Below are 14,075 nucleotides of genomic sequence, written 5' to 3' on the forward strand. Positions count from 1 at the left end.
CCCAGTTGTGTGGAGCTGGGCCGGATGGCCGCAAGGGCGACGGCAGGGCGGTGCAGCAGTTGGTTGTAGTGTCTGGGTACGATGAGCTGGCCACTCGCCCAATCTTCAGCGCCGCCATGTCAGCTGCCTGCCAGACAGCCAGCGCCTGAGTGGCGGGCGGCGAGGCCTTCCAGCACGTGCGCGCGCGGCAACCACTTTCTCGCCGACGCGCTCCCGTGCCGTCGCGAGAAGCTCTGACGTGCAAGCTTCTGCGAAGACACACCCGCCATGGCCTCCTTCCGCGCCCCGGCCTTCCGCCGCCTGGTCACCCGCCCGCTCTCCACGCCCAACCTCGCCCATAGGCGGTGGGCCCAGGTGCACGATGTCCGCTACCTAGCCACCCACGGCGCCCAGCAGCGCGTGCTGGCAAAGTACAAGGAAAAGCTCGACCGCAAAGCCAAAGAGTATGCCATGGTGACTGCTGCTTGCTTCCCGTGCTGCGAGCCCAGGCTGACAGAAGGCCCAGGACAGGCGTCAAGGACATTGACGAGCTCAAGGCAGTCTACAAAGAAAAAATCGAGACTGTGCGGAAAGAGGCAGCCGCGCTGCCCTCGACCGCCGAGACTACTACCGATCAGCTTCCCTTCAAACCCCCGCCGCCGCCGACAGCGCAGTCTGCCTCGCAGTCGTCCGCTGACTCGAAGCTTCCGCCGGGCGTGAAGACGCTCTCTTCCTTCATCGATGTCGAAAAGACGCTGGAGTTGCCCGAGAAGGAGATTGAGATGATCTGGCGTCTGCGCCACGCACGCAATCCGCAGTCGCTCTGCGCCGTCATGAAGAGCAGCGGCTGGGATACGATATACAAGAACGCACGCCAGCACCCGCAGTTCGTGCTCCCCATCCCTCGCCAAAGCCAGGATGGCCAGGCCGCCGAGATCCACTTCATGCAATGGACCTTCCCCGCGGAAAACTGCGCCACCGTTCTGTTCACCCACCTGGCCGAGTACCAGCTGCGGAGCGAGTTTGCCGCCCCGCACACGACCGTCACGTTCCATGCGGACATGGCTGGATCCAAGGGCTTGGTGCTGGTACAGGGCAATGTGGTCGAGAATCGTGGCGTGTCAGTCGACGAGGGCAAGTGGCTGCTGATGTGCTTGCAAAAATTCTATGGCTTGCAGGCCGAGGAGGCTGGTGGCAAGCGCAAGTCGTTGCTGGAGATGTTCAGCCGTGGTGATGGCGGCTTCAAGGTCGAGGAGCTTCTAGACGAGGCGGAAAAGATATAAAATGCCAAATATCGCTAGACTACGACTCTGCGCTGGGTTCAAAGAATGAATGCGGATCGTACGGATACGCCTGCGTCGTGTTTGAAAGCACACACCCAGCAGCTCATAAATCCCAAAATCAGAAAATCCCGCTCCCTCTCGTCAACGCCATCCATTCCTTTGCGAACAATTACCAGTGAGTGTTTTCGACCGTCGCACGATTTGGAAACTTCAACATCAGACCTCAATAACAGTACGCCTATACCGCGGGAGATGCCTTTGGACGCTTCGAAGTTGGTGGCGCGTGGAGAGTGTCGGTTGACGATCGCTTTCTCCTCAGACTGTGGGCTCTTTCCTTTATGAGGTGCTCGACATGATCCTGGATCTGTTCCGAACTGCCGTCAGAGAACAAGTATTGATCTCACGGGACTCCCCCGGCCTTACTTGCTTGTTACTTGGACCATGGGTCCTACTCTGCAGCAAATTGTCGTCAGCCCACAACCTCTCTATCGTCGGGGCTGGCACGAGTACCAACCGTCAACTCCCGCTCCGCCTGGGTGAGTCGGAAGGTCTTTTCACTAAGCTCATCCTGAGTAGCCGAGGACATGATCAGCATGCTGCTAGGAGGAATAGGCCGTCCTTACCTACCTCCAGCTGGATCTTCATACTCCTCAAAATTGACTCCGACTTTTCCGAGCGTCTCAGATCATCCTTGGTTATCTCCAGATCGGCTATGAGCTCACGATTCAAATCCTTAAGAAACTTGTTCTTTCGCTGCTCCTCGGCGTGCATCTCCTTGAGGCGTTGTACCTCCTTGCTCCACGGGAGATCGGCCCAGAAACCCATGTTGATGAAGATAGTTTGACGGGAGAAAGATTGACGGGAGTTGGTAGAGACCGAATAGGAGCACTTTCATTTGGATTCCGGTGCTTTGTTCCGTTGTTGAAAGCCGTTTGCTGAAAGGACTCGTCTTTGTCGTTCGCTTTCCTCCGCGAAAGGAATGCGCGCGACGACTTGGCGTGCTGAAAGCATCGCGTAGACGCAGCAGCAGAGGGAGTGGAGGCTGGGAAGGTCTTCAAAGGGAGCAAGCTGATGAGTGTCGCGTATTTCCGGCTTCTGTTCCAGAATCCGTCGATCTGGCGCTGGGTCATGCAGGTGCACCCTTGTATGACGTGGGCAGGGACCGCCTTCCCCGCACGCTGGTGTGCTTGTCTGCGACAAGCTCAACGCCGTCTCCGCTCTTAAGCTTTGGTCCACTTATTTAACCCACCGGCCCTTCCGCTGGACGCTTTGCTCCAGTCAGCCCCACCTTTTGCATCAGCATCATGTCGTCCACAACTTACCGGTTCCTGGTAGCGTTTGCGCTCATTTCTCTCGTCGTCTCGACCATGGGGCTCGGGGAGATGGATTTGAAGAATCAGGGTGGTGTAAGTTTGCCACCATAGCACCGAGCCGTTTACAGCACCCATTTCCAGGCCAACAAACGTGCCCTCATCGAGCCGTTCACATGACCACCTCGTGAACTCCTCAATATTAGCACCCGACTGTTCTCAGTCACCACCAATTCATACATAGCCACTAACTCTCGCCTCCAACGCCGGACCCTCACTAACCCCTGCTAGCGCCCCAAACCGTTCGCCGAACGTCTCCTCGCCTTCCTGCCCCGCAACGCCAACCCGGATTCCCCCACTGACCGCGTCCAAACCGTCGACACTCAGGACCTGACGACGAGCCTACAGAGCGTCGTCGGCAGCCCGAGCGCCACGCTGCCCCCGGTCGCGACGGGATCGACAGTACACACGGGAGGCGTTGGAGGCTCGCCAACTTCCGCAGCCTCGCCGACGACGACGAGTGGAGTTCTGGGGCCGAACACGACGGGAAGCGTGCCGAGCAATGGCAATGTGGTCCCTGGTACGGCAACGGGAAGCACGAGCGCGGATGCGAGTCGAAGTAGGAGCGGGAGCGGCGAGGCAAGCATCAAGACGACGTCGAGTGCGAGGGGGAGTGGCTCTGCTGCCGCCTCGGCCTCTGCTTCCTCTTCCGCCAGCCTGACCGGGTCGTCGCAGCCGCAGGGCGCCGCAGCCGTGGACAACGCCGTCGGCATTAGCAGGGTGTTGGGTGTGGTAATCGCGGGAATGGGTTGGCTACTGTAAGACTTCCCCAGGATGCTAGATTGGCGGGGGTGGGTCTGGTAGAAAAAAGTGATCAGCGGAACAAGGTATGTTCTACTACGAAAACAGCTGATGACACGGAAGCTGGCTTCTTTTCGAGGGTTGATGATATACCTGGTAAGCTGTCGTCAATGGCGCCCGCGACGGATACTCATGATTGTGTAACGGAATCCACTCCCAAGTAGACTTTGGCCTCTTCGAGCACATGAAATACGCAAATGTGTGATAAAATTAATCTAAGGTGGCTACGCCCTTTTTAAACGCCTCAAGGCACAAAAAATATAGCCTCTTCGTTTAGTGTTATGTTGTAACTCCTGATATGTGGCATAAGATTGCTAGGGAAAAAGACCTTGGCCTTAGGGAACGGGGGAAGATGGTAGTGACTTAATAAAAAAGAAGAAGAGGATCGTACGCCATGAAACCCTCCTGTAGAGAAGGAAGAATGGGGAAAGCGCATTTCGACTGCATCTTCCCGCCTCAGCAAACCTATGCAGCAATAGCCATGTTAATCAGAGCTACACACGCTCACAATGCGGCTTCTCGGCCCCCGGCTCCCATTGACTGGTCGATGACTTCCAAGTTCGCCAGGCTGGTATATAGCCCTACATGGGACGTCTTCAGCATTCCTATGCTCAGCACTTTCAGGCTCAGCATCATGCGGAATCGGGCTCCTGAGGAATAGTCCCTGAAGTGAGTAACTTCTCCGCTGGTATGGCCGGGGGTTCGCGGATCTCGCCTTCCTCTATGTCGTCAGAAGTTCCATCGTAGTTGAGGATGGTGTTGTGGTTGATTCCAGCTGCTGGGTGGCGAGTGGCGTCACGGTCGAGGTCGTCTTCATCTTCATCTTCGGTAGTGGACTCGACGCTCAAGTCATGCTCATGAGAAGAGAGGTAGACCCCGATGCGGCGGCGAGGGCTAGCGGCGGGCTGGTGTCTGGTGGGGATGGGGCTTCGCTGGCTAGCATTGGCTGGCTGCATATTTGGCTCCTCCCTCGAGATGCTGCACTTCGGAGAGAGGATGACTGAGTTCTCCATATCCTCGCTGCTACCCGCGGCGTAGCCGTCATCTTCCTCCCTCTCGATTCCGACGGAGGCGATGGCGGAGGTCATGGCGCCGTGGGTTTCGATGTCCTTTCCACTGGTTTCGCTGTTCTTGGGGTCTTCATCGTGCTTCCCGTCGCTCTCCTGTATGCCTCTAGCCATGTCCTCTCTACCGGCGCTCGGATCCCCCTCGCCGTCCTCCTCTCCTTCCAGCTCCGGCAGTACACCGTATCTCTCGTAGCTTATCTCTGTCCGCTTGAACAGTGGGCTCGTGGTCCACTTCTTATACGCCACAACCGCATCCCTTATGTCCCAGAAAACCAACCTAATCGAGCCATCCTGCAGGAACTCGGGCGGATCTTGCAGCCTACCATCGCATCCACCTGCGCTACCACCACCCTTTCCGCCATCCTTGCCGCTGGTAGTGTATGGACAGTGCTCGATTTGATAGCGCAAGTTCGCCGGAACGCGTAGGGCGGCACCGGGATCCTCAATGACAAGCGTTCTGCTTGCACCGCCGCGCCAGACGACCTCACCAATCTCGATGGGGATAGGAGGGCTTGGGCCACAGTGCTGGGTGGCTTTGAAGTCATTGCTACATCCTTTTTCCCTCGGCGAGGCGTACTCGGTAGAACGGACAAAGTCAGCAGCAGCATCGCCGCGGGCGAACTCGAGCGTCAGCGCGTAGCTAGTGGCCACCTCGGTTGGGGAGACGACACAGACTGTCTTTTTTGGCGGGGTGACGGAGAGGAGGAGGTAGCTCTTGGACGCCTGTTCCATGAGGCCAGGGATGGACTCTATGGAGAGGATGTTGGTGACGTCCACATGGCGGTGGTTATGCAGGGCGGACTTGAAGATGGGCCAGTACGGGCTCCTTGCGTGAATGCTCCGCTTGAGTCCGTAAGACTCTGGGACAAGCTGATAAGAAGAGGGGGTAGACGTGGCGGTCGCCTTCTTGTTATCGACTTTCGAGGCCGACGGCTCGTCGTAGAGGTCCTCGCTAAAGTCCAGGTAGCCGCTCGACGGTTGTTCGTGCAGTGGCAGGGGGGCCTCAACAGGCCGGTCGAGGTCGGCGTAAGAGATCAGCTTGCTACCACCAAAGTAAGGTCGAGGTGAGATCTGCGGTGGCCAGGGCTGGGGGAAGTATCCAGGATAGAAAGGGCGAGGGTTGGGCGGCGGACGGCCATGAGAGCGAGGAGGACGGAGTTGATCCCTTTCGAAGCGGCCGAACCGCGTCGTCTCGTCCCTGTGCTGGGTTTGCGAGAAGCTCTTTGCGGATACGGTCGGTCGGACGGGCTCCGGAGCGTGGACCTGCTTCTGGGTTAGCAGACGTCAACAATGACGAACCGGGGTACAACTCTACCTCGGCAGATTCCTCGACCGCAGTCACATCCCCAGGAGCAGCTGCAGAAGAAGGGGCAAAGTAGCTCTTATGACGCGACTTTGTGGGTTCCTTGGGCTTCCGCTCTTCCTTCTTTGTTGGGTGCATCCATTCTGCCGCTGGGATGTCGGTCTCCTCGGAGCGGTCCTGATGTCCAAGCTCTGCCCTTTTTGCAAACTGCTCTGAAGAGTTATAGACGGTCGGAGGATCAATTACCATCTCGGGAGGCAGTGCATCCTCCATCTTTGCCGGAGAAGCGTGGACTACACCTCCAAGGACTGCGTTGGAGCCGGGGCGCTTGTCATGGTGAAGCTTCGCCTTCAGCCTCTCCAGCTCCACCTCTAGCCTGAGCTCCTCAAGCCGCTGCTGAAGCAGCCCCGTGTCGGACTTGCTGGCTGTGCCGGAACCGGAGAGATTGCTGGCAGCAGGCGGGCCGTGCTCGTCAACGCGGAGCCCGAGCAGACAGGCAACGGTCTGCTCAGCACGGATGCGGGCTTCGCGCTCAGCACGAAGCTGAGCGTCGAGCTTTCCGAGGTGGTACGCTGCAGCTTGGTCTTTGGGGATCTCGTAAGAGTTCATGGTGACGTTGTTTAAATCAAGTGGTTCGGGCGGCTAATGTGAGGTTGAGGGGGGGGTGGAGGCCCGCTGGCATACCAGCGAGTGGATTGCTCTGAACAAATGAGGTCAGATGGCCTTACTGAGTTGTTGTGATGCTGTCAGAATGGCCAGCTCCTCACGACGGTGTTGGCGAACGGACCTGATGTCACGGTGCCTTCAAAGTGCATATGCAGTGGGTGGTGGGTGAAGACCTCTCAAGCGTCTGGGTGAAGGTTGCGTTCTTATAAGCGGTCGTCCTCAGGGTCCTGCAGATTTGGGAATGCGCGACCACCTGCATCCTGCAGATGACCGATGGATGATGCTTCAGTGCACGAGCGTCCAGTCAAAGCCTTGAGCTATAGTGTTCGAAACCTTTGCAACATCATGAGCGACCCATGCCGGCACAAAGACCTGACTGGAGCCAGGGTAAACTTCTATGGAGTCTCACGGGCGTGCAGGTCCATCGTTCGGCATCGTCATGGTCGACAGAACTGCTGAAGATCCCACAGTGAGGTCCGTTTTCATAACAGCCGGTACAATTATACAGTCCGTTCGAATCATCCAAAGAACTCTCCTCTAACCTCGCACTCCCACGGCCTTCCAGAACTCCAGACCCTCTCAACAAGCTCTCTCGCCCTCTGCACCTGGCTCATCCCGAACCCTTCCACTGCATTAAGCCTTTCTAGAATCCTTTCGCGCTGGCCCTCCTCTTGCGCGTCGCAGCCGGCAGAAAACATTGGGAACAGCAAGCATGCTCCGGCACTGCCGTCCGGCCGTACCCGCTCAAGCGCGTTGAAAATCTCGCGGACCGCGTTCCGAACCTCAGGGTCCGACGGCGGCCGTCCAAGAACGCGGCGCAACAGATGGAGCAGCCCCGCCCAGTGGAATGCTTCGTTAGTCGCGTATATTTCGGCCTCGTCCCAGGGAAGCTCCTTGACCTCTTCTGGTGGCGAGTCGGCGGCCGAGCGGTCGCCGTGCGTACAGCCCTTGTACACGACCTTCTCGCATCCATTCCGCAGGTCAATACGCAGCTGCTCTGCTGCAGCAACGACATCCTCAGGCGGCTGCCAGCCTTCGCGAACGGACCCGCTCGCTTCGTCGATGCGGAGCGGTTCGCAGCGCTTTGCCAGCTCCGCGATGCGCGCGAGACAGCCGACGAAGCGGTTAGTGAAGCCGAGGAGGCAGTCTATCTGGCCATCACGGATGGCATCTTCTTCGCCGACGGCAAGGTAGCCAGAGTTGAGCGGTGTGTCGTTCTTGCTGCCACTGAGGCTCCCGACAACGTCGAGGTACGCAAACCACCGGCTCAAAAAATAGGCGACCTTGTCTTTGCGATTCAGAGACCGGAGCCCGCCGCGTGCGATAATCATCTGGCGAGCCAGCTTGAGGTGAGACTGCCAGGAAATCGGAACCTCGAACGCATTGGGCGATATGACCTCTAACGAAGCAAGCATGATGGCGGTACACAAGTTAGAATCAGAAATCTGCTCGGCGCTGTCCAGAGCGCGCCGAAGCCTGGGGAACACATCTTGCACCCAAACCGCTATCCGGTTTGCGGGTTCGGGGTGGCAAAGCAAGCGTGCCCTGTGGCTCGCAGAGAATGCCAGGAGAAGGCCCAGAAGATCGTCGTCGGTGACAGCCAGCTGCGGGAGGATATTACGGAATGGGTTCTGTTCGCAGTCATGCGGGACCAGGATGCGAGCAGTGTGGTTCAGGAAATGGTGAAAATACAGCAGGTTCATGGGATTCTCCAAGAGCAAAGAAGGCAACGGCTCGAAAGCCTTGGGGATCTTGATTGGCACGGGTTTGGCGTAGTAGCCATTTGCTTCGAACGCGATGCTTTTCTGCCGCCCTTGCGATTCATCGGAACCGTCAGACGAGAAATAGTTCGGCCCGCAGTAGGAGACCGGGGGGCTGAACAGCGCGATAGCCGCGCCATCGTCGTTCCGCGGTGTGTCAAGATCTGGCTGGCCGATGTCGTATCCGTACGTGGTGGTGCCGGACTTGACGTCCGAAGCGGGATAATGGGGCGTTTGTTCCCGCGCCGAAGAGGCGTCGTCAATGAGCAGGTCGTTCACAGACAGCCGACGAGGATCGGGCGAAGGCTGATATGGAGCGGCCAGGGCTCTCGAACCAGGCTTCAGCGCGCTCTCCTCAGACGCGACGGAGGAGCCAGGAGTCAGCGGAGTGCCGACAAACGAGCCGTAGGGCGTGGCGGGGGCGATCGAGTACGGCGACGGGGCATCCGGTGGTCCAGAGGCGGCACTCTGCGTCCCAGGCGAAGCGTCAGTCGGACTCAGCCGCACGCGCTTGGTGCGGTGCTCGGCGGAAGTGGTGGCGGGCGGACTGGCTGGAGGGTGCATCCGGAGCGGGGGCAGCATGGGAGAGCCAGACGCGAAGTCGGGCAGAGGAGAGGGATAGTCGCGGGGCTGTATGCGGGGGTCCACGGGCAAGGCGGTCGAGTGGTGGGCGTCGAATGGAAGGACGGAGGCGGCGAAGTCGTCGCGCGAGCGCTTGGAGCGGCCGCCCCAGTTGAGGCGGATCGAGTAGTCGCACGTCTCGCCCTGGCGCTCGCAGTTCAGGCAGCGCGGCTTCTCCTCGCCGCTGGGGGCGCGTCAATTGCGAGGGTTCGGCGGTGGGGAAGGGTGGACCGTACCATTTAACCTTGCGGGCTTTGCAGGGCCTGTATAATGGCGCAGAGGGCGCGTCAGCACAAATGGCGCATTGTTCGAGCGCGGAGCATCACCAGCAGCCATTCCGGCTCCGTCTCTTGGGCTCGGGCGCGCCGTCCTTCTTAGGGCGCGGCATGTTCGACGAGAGACGTTGCGGGTCGTCGTCTCGAGAAGCAGCAGCAGGTAGGTGGGGGCAAGGAAGGCGCCAGCGCTTGGCGGCAAAGGCAGTGCTGAGCGGGATGGCGATAAGAAGCCCCCATCGCTTGCTCGCCACTATCGCTCCCGCTGGCCTGCCCGAAGCAGCTCCCAGCAACCGCCCACCGCTTGCCCGTTGCGGCAATGCGCGGGCCGTAGATGGCAGCTGGTGTCGCTGTCGGCCCGGACGCTGCCAGCTGGCGGGAGGTTGCGACGCCCGCCCACGTGCCGACGCGACACGACCTTGGCGTCATCATTAACGCTGCCGCAGCCCTGCCAACCCACCTTTTTTTTTTTCTCATCATCTCCAACTCCAGCCGTTTCCGCCTGTCGCTTTCTCCGGAAACAAAACCCCGAACATGATCGCGGATACCGTCCAGCATGCTGCTGTCAAAGAGGGCCGGAAGCTCGCGTCGAAGCACCCGCTGCAGCGCCTCAACAGCCCATCGCGCGGTGCATCCGCGCTGCTCCACGTACGCTGTAGCCGTCACCAGTCGCCCTCTGCAAGTTTTGACCAGCACCTTCTCGACAGTTCATCGGTTGCTGCAGCTTCGCATACTCCTTTCATTAGTATGCTCCCCATCAACTTTGCCTGCGCCTTCAACAGTTCCTCCTCCTTGCCGGAAGCCCGCGGGAAGGCACGTCCCGAGTATCTCGGCCTCCAATCCCACCATATTGCAGCTCTTCAGGGCGCCGGGGAAGGAAGAGAGCTAGAAGCGCTCCAAAATCCGCATGCGAAGTAGCATCAGCTAACGTCCCATCCCAGCCTAATCTACGAACCCAACCCCATCAGCGAATCCTGGGGCTGGCACCTGCAATTTCTGACCTGCTGCGGCCTGTCCCTCGGGTTCCTGACCTACGTCCTCGCCCTTCTCGCTGACCTGACCCTCTCCCGCACGCTCTACCGCGCCAAGAACCTGCTCGCTCTGACATCCGCCCCGCTTGAGTGCTGCATCTCGGTCCTCTACTGGGTCATCAAAGCTATCGACCCGCGCCTTCTCCTGCACCCGGATCTTCCTGTCCTCCACCTGCTGCCCGACATATCCTTCCACCTCGCCCCCGCCCTCTTCCTCGCCCTGGATCTTCTCTTCTTCTCCCCGCCCTGGACGCTCACCGCCGCCCCCGCTCTGGCCGTGAGCTCGCTCGTGGCCGTGAGCTACTGGTTCTGGGTTGAGGCCTGCTTCGCCCACAATGGCTTCTACCCCTACCCGCTCTTCGGCCAACTCGACACCAACGCGCGCGTCCTTCTCTTCTCCGGCGCCGCTGCCATCATGGCCGTCAGCACACTCGCCCTCAAGGCTGTGTACCAAGCTGTGAACGGCTTGAGCAGGAATGATGCCACGGATGGCGATGCCAAGAAGGACTTGTAACGCGCCTCAAACGGCGCCAAGCAAGCTTTAAATGGTCCGTCTGCGAAGGGTATTATCGTTTGCCTGTCGTGGATGACGAATAATCTATATGTACATCTATTGGCCGAGAAAAGATATCTTTTTTCGATTTTGAACATGCTCTGGACGTGCTGGTGCATCTTGGCTCGGCTCCTGTCTCTGTTCGTTTTAGATAGTCCAGCGTAGATAACGGACTTGTATAGACAATATTATATCGGTAGACCTTTCTAGGCCGCGGCGAGATGCTCGCTTCATTAGTACGTGATTGTTACCGAATTCCTCAAGGTTGACGTTGCCTTAGAACAGGGCCAGTTCTTTCCGTGGCCTCACCACCTCAGCGAGCGGCCATCCGTGAAGCCAACCTTCCATTCGTCCATGGCTATGTATCCCTGTTCTCTGGTCCTCCACAAGTCATTGCAAGCGCTGTAGCTACATCGTGCATTGACCCATTTGACAATGCAAAAGAGAAGGGAAAAGCCTATCCCATTTTGTACGCCGTCGCTTTCCTGAAGATGATGCCTACGAAGATGCTTGAAAAGGAAATGCAAGTCCCGCCTGTTAGCCTGAGAGTTCCCATGAACACCTTAAATCGCCGGATGCTAGAAATCGTTTGTGGAGACCTGAACCTTATTGGCGCCAAAAGAAAAAAAAAAGGAAACCTCTCTCATCACCCTTTTTAACTTTTCCGAGCGAGTGTGAATTGGAAGTAAACCAAAAGAAAGAGAGAGAGAGAGAGAGAGAGAGACATCAGCCGTTAGCCGTTAGCCATGATTCGTTAAATAATCAGAAAGGACCCGCAAAGCCAAATGTACGACGATCGCATCGCCTGAATGTCGCGCTAAAAGCCGATATTGGCGTGCGCGTTGATGATAAGTTTCCTTCGAATGCCATGGAGAAGGCTATCAAGAGTCCGGGAAGTATGAAGGCGGAAGCTCTATTGACATGAACACGGGCTGCTTGGAAAGGGAAATAAAAAGGCCAGTCCCGGTAGAGAAATTCTTAGGATATCTCAAATGCCCTCCAGCGAAGAACAGGCGCGTCAGCGAAGAGATGCGGTTTGCTGAAAATCGAAAAGAGGACGGTAGTCCATCGTGTCATCGTCCGAGCTTGCTATATGCGTGTCTGCATACAGCATTTCGCACGCCCCACGCGAGGAAATGCCCTGCTCAATTGTTGGGTGTCGTCGGTGCAGAGAACGCACGTTCATCTTCCATCTTGGGCTGAGCTTTGGGGCCCGTGTCCTCCAGTCCGAACGCGCCTGGGGTCAGAAATGCGTTGTTGTTGACCCAGAAATTAGTGCTCGGAAAGCCAGGTCCAAGAAGTCCATTCATGTCCGTCTGCTGTTGGAAAGTCTGGAAAGGATGACCCATGAGAGTGACCCCATTCTCGAAGTAGGTGGGTGTCTGGTGGAAGGCCATGGGCGCGGGCATGTTGTCGTAAGTAGAATGCATCGATTCCATGCCGTGACCGAAGGGATTGAAATCCAAGCCGTGGAAGTAGTCTTGCTGCAGCAGAGACTGTCCCAGTTGGTGCTGAGATTGACCCACGTGTTGGGTGACTCGGTCCATCTGCTGTTGAACCCTATCATGCCGCTGCTGCTGAGGTTGGTTGGGGGAGCGTGATTGTTCCTGCTGGGATGGATGGTTGAACTCAGAGGTCAGCATGGTCATGCTGGTCGAGCGGCCAAAAGGCTCGTCATCCTCCTGCCTGAAGACATCGAAACCAGGCCTGCGCCGCTTGCGAGAGGGCTCGGCGGGCCGCTCGTCAGAGACTTGGCCTTGACCCAAGGCGCGTTGCAAGTCGAGCTCGTCTTCCAAGATCAGGTCATTGTCGTTGCGCTTCCTCGGAGATCTGCGACGATTGCGCGCGCCGGTGCGGGACTGCTGGCGGGAGGAGTCACGGAGATTCGGTACTAGCTCCAACAGGGGCGGACGAAGTTGATAGTCAATGGTAGGAGAGGCGTCGAACTTCGCCGGAGAACTGTCAGTCACCGAGCCGGAGATGGGTCTCTCCTTGCGCAGGGTGCCGCAGGGCGTCCAGATATGCTCCGTCGCTTCAACCTCGCGACTGTTGTACTCGAGTTGCTCGACGACAGAGACGTCCTTCTTCTGGTTCCTCTTACGCTTCATCTCCGGAGTGGCAGAGTCGAAGATGTCCATTCCTGGCCAGTAGATGCCCTTGAGCCTCGAAGCTTCACTGACAACGGTGGTGTCGACGACCTCGTCGTCATCCCTGTCGGCACTGAAGCTGGGGGCTGTGGATGGGGCTGTCATCGGCGGCGTGGCGGGGCGGGAGCAAGGGTCCGACTTCTCGGTGAAGATGTCCGAGCCTTCGATCATACTGGACGACACTGTGGAATGGCTGAACGGGCTGGGCCAGGCGTTCTGCTTCGGCACGAATGCGGGCGGAAGATGATGGCGATCGGGGAACTTGGGAGACTGCGAGGGACTGGGCTCGTCCTTCACAAGCTGATCTGCAAGACGAGGATCGAGAGCGTGGGTGTTCGTGGCCCTGCGGCGGAGGGAGTCCTGGAGTGGGTTTGGAATCTGCCGCGCCCGAGCGTCTTTCACTCGATTAGCACGGCCGACAATAGCACGTCCGACAATAATAGCGTGCGGTACCAAAGACTCACTGGCAGCTCTCGTGCGCGTCCGGCGCTTGTCCTTCAGATTCATCCGGTCCGACATGAGGTGCTCAATGCCCCATTCGGTGTACCAGGTATTGTACGAGTCAATCTGCTGGCGTGCATCGGTCTCGCTGGCGGCCCTGATCTGCAGCTTGTAGTAGTGGGCTAGGTGGCCCTTGCTCGCAATGTGGGTGAGCAGGTGGGAAACGTCGGAAAACTTGGGCTGCTTGGGACAGACGCTGCAGAGTAGAGGGATGTTTGAGGTGAAGGACGTCATGGTGAGCAGGGAAGCAACGGAGCAATCGAGCTGGGTGTAAGGACAGAACAATCAAGACGGAGGGCACCGGCGGGTGCAGAAAGGAGCGGCTGAAGCTGGTGGAGAGAGGAAGAAAGAGGAGACGAGAGGCGGAAGATCTGGAGGATCAGAAGTCGTCAGCCACCGAGGACTGCGGCTGCTGCGGTTAGGCCGGGGTGAGGATGCTCTTTCCTCGGCGAGCTGCAGCTCGGGAGCTTTATCAGCGTCGCGTCGCCGGCGCGTCAGAGGCCATGCCCTAGCTACCAATCTGGTTACGGAGACGCCAAAAGCTAGCGGAGTATCATCTTCATTGCTATGGAAGGAGCGCCCGCCGTCCACCTGCATGTCGCCAAAGCTTCTGGCCTCGCCCTTGAGATGCCGGGCGAGTGCTATTGCGAGACCTGTGGCTATCGCTCTGCGCCTGCCTTGTATCCCGCGTCTCATGGACGAGAGATGCGGGTTATTAGAT

At 58.2% G+C, this 14,075-nt stretch overlaps 7 protein-coding genes across 7 annotated transcripts; 3 read left to right on the forward strand and 4 right to left on the reverse strand.

The window, feature by feature from the left end:
* Positions 1 to 267: 267 nt before the first annotated feature.
* Positions 268 to 1,262, forward strand: LTHEOB_10626 (F1/F0 ATP synthase assembly protein; the record flags this gene model as incomplete). The annotated part of the gene is made up of 2 exons (XM_035507292.1): positions 268 to 443; positions 506 to 1,262. The coding sequence occupies 2 exons, from the start codon at positions 268 to 270 to the stop codon at positions 1,260 to 1,262; spliced, it is 933 nt and encodes a 310-aa protein (XP_035367236.1).
* Positions 1,263 to 1,731: 469 nt separating this feature from the next.
* Positions 1,732 to 2,087, reverse strand: LTHEOB_10627 (C6 transcription factor; the record flags this gene model as incomplete). Its single annotated transcript, XM_035507293.1, has 2 exons — positions 1,732 to 1,830; positions 1,890 to 2,087. 2 exons carry the CDS (start codon positions 2,085 to 2,087, stop codon positions 1,732 to 1,734), a joined length of 297 nt encoding a protein of 98 aa, XP_035367237.1.
* A 479-nt stretch (positions 2,088 to 2,566) lies between these two features.
* LTHEOB_10628 (uncharacterized protein) lies at positions 2,567 to 3,394 on the forward strand (the record flags this gene model as incomplete). Its single annotated transcript, XM_035507294.1, has 2 exons — positions 2,567 to 2,668; positions 2,864 to 3,394. 2 exons carry the CDS (start codon positions 2,567 to 2,569, stop codon positions 3,392 to 3,394), a joined length of 633 nt encoding a protein of 210 aa, XP_035367238.1.
* Positions 3,395 to 4,065: 671 nt separating this feature from the next.
* LTHEOB_10629 (uncharacterized protein) lies at positions 4,066 to 6,412 on the reverse strand (the record flags this gene model as incomplete). The annotated part of the gene is made up of 2 exons (XM_035507295.1): positions 4,066 to 5,763; positions 5,816 to 6,412. The coding sequence occupies 2 exons, from the start codon at positions 6,410 to 6,412 to the stop codon at positions 4,066 to 4,068; spliced, it is 2,295 nt and encodes a 764-aa protein (XP_035367239.1).
* A 575-nt stretch (positions 6,413 to 6,987) lies between these two features.
* On the reverse strand, positions 6,988 to 9,238 carry LTHEOB_10630 (C6 zinc finger domain containing protein; the record flags this gene model as incomplete). Its single annotated transcript, XM_035507297.1, has 3 exons — positions 6,988 to 9,034; positions 9,087 to 9,113; positions 9,177 to 9,238. The coding sequence occupies 3 exons, from the start codon at positions 9,236 to 9,238 to the stop codon at positions 6,988 to 6,990; spliced, it is 2,136 nt and encodes a 711-aa protein (XP_035367240.1).
* A 418-nt stretch (positions 9,239 to 9,656) lies between these two features.
* Positions 9,657 to 10,667, forward strand: LTHEOB_10631 (Integral membrane protein; the record flags this gene model as incomplete). Its single annotated transcript, XM_035507298.1, has 3 exons — positions 9,657 to 9,770; positions 9,830 to 9,867; positions 10,064 to 10,667. 3 exons carry the CDS (start codon positions 9,657 to 9,659, stop codon positions 10,665 to 10,667), a joined length of 756 nt encoding a protein of 251 aa, XP_035367241.1.
* A 1,184-nt stretch (positions 10,668 to 11,851) lies between these two features.
* On the reverse strand, positions 11,852 to 13,588 carry LTHEOB_10632 (Type-2 protein geranylgeranyltransferase subunit beta protein; the record flags this gene model as incomplete). Its single annotated transcript, XM_035507299.1, has 2 exons — positions 11,852 to 13,248; positions 13,318 to 13,588. The coding sequence occupies 2 exons, from the start codon at positions 13,586 to 13,588 to the stop codon at positions 11,852 to 11,854; spliced, it is 1,668 nt and encodes a 555-aa protein (XP_035367242.1).
* Positions 13,589 to 14,075: the final 487 nt, after the last annotated feature.

The sequence above is a fragment of the Lasiodiplodia theobromae genome (genome assembly GCF_012971845.1).
Source record: "Lasiodiplodia theobromae strain AM2As chromosome Unknown scaffold_40, whole genome shotgun sequence".
In the NCBI taxonomy this organism is placed as follows: domain Eukaryota; kingdom Fungi; phylum Ascomycota; class Dothideomycetes; order Botryosphaeriales; family Botryosphaeriaceae; genus Lasiodiplodia; species Lasiodiplodia theobromae.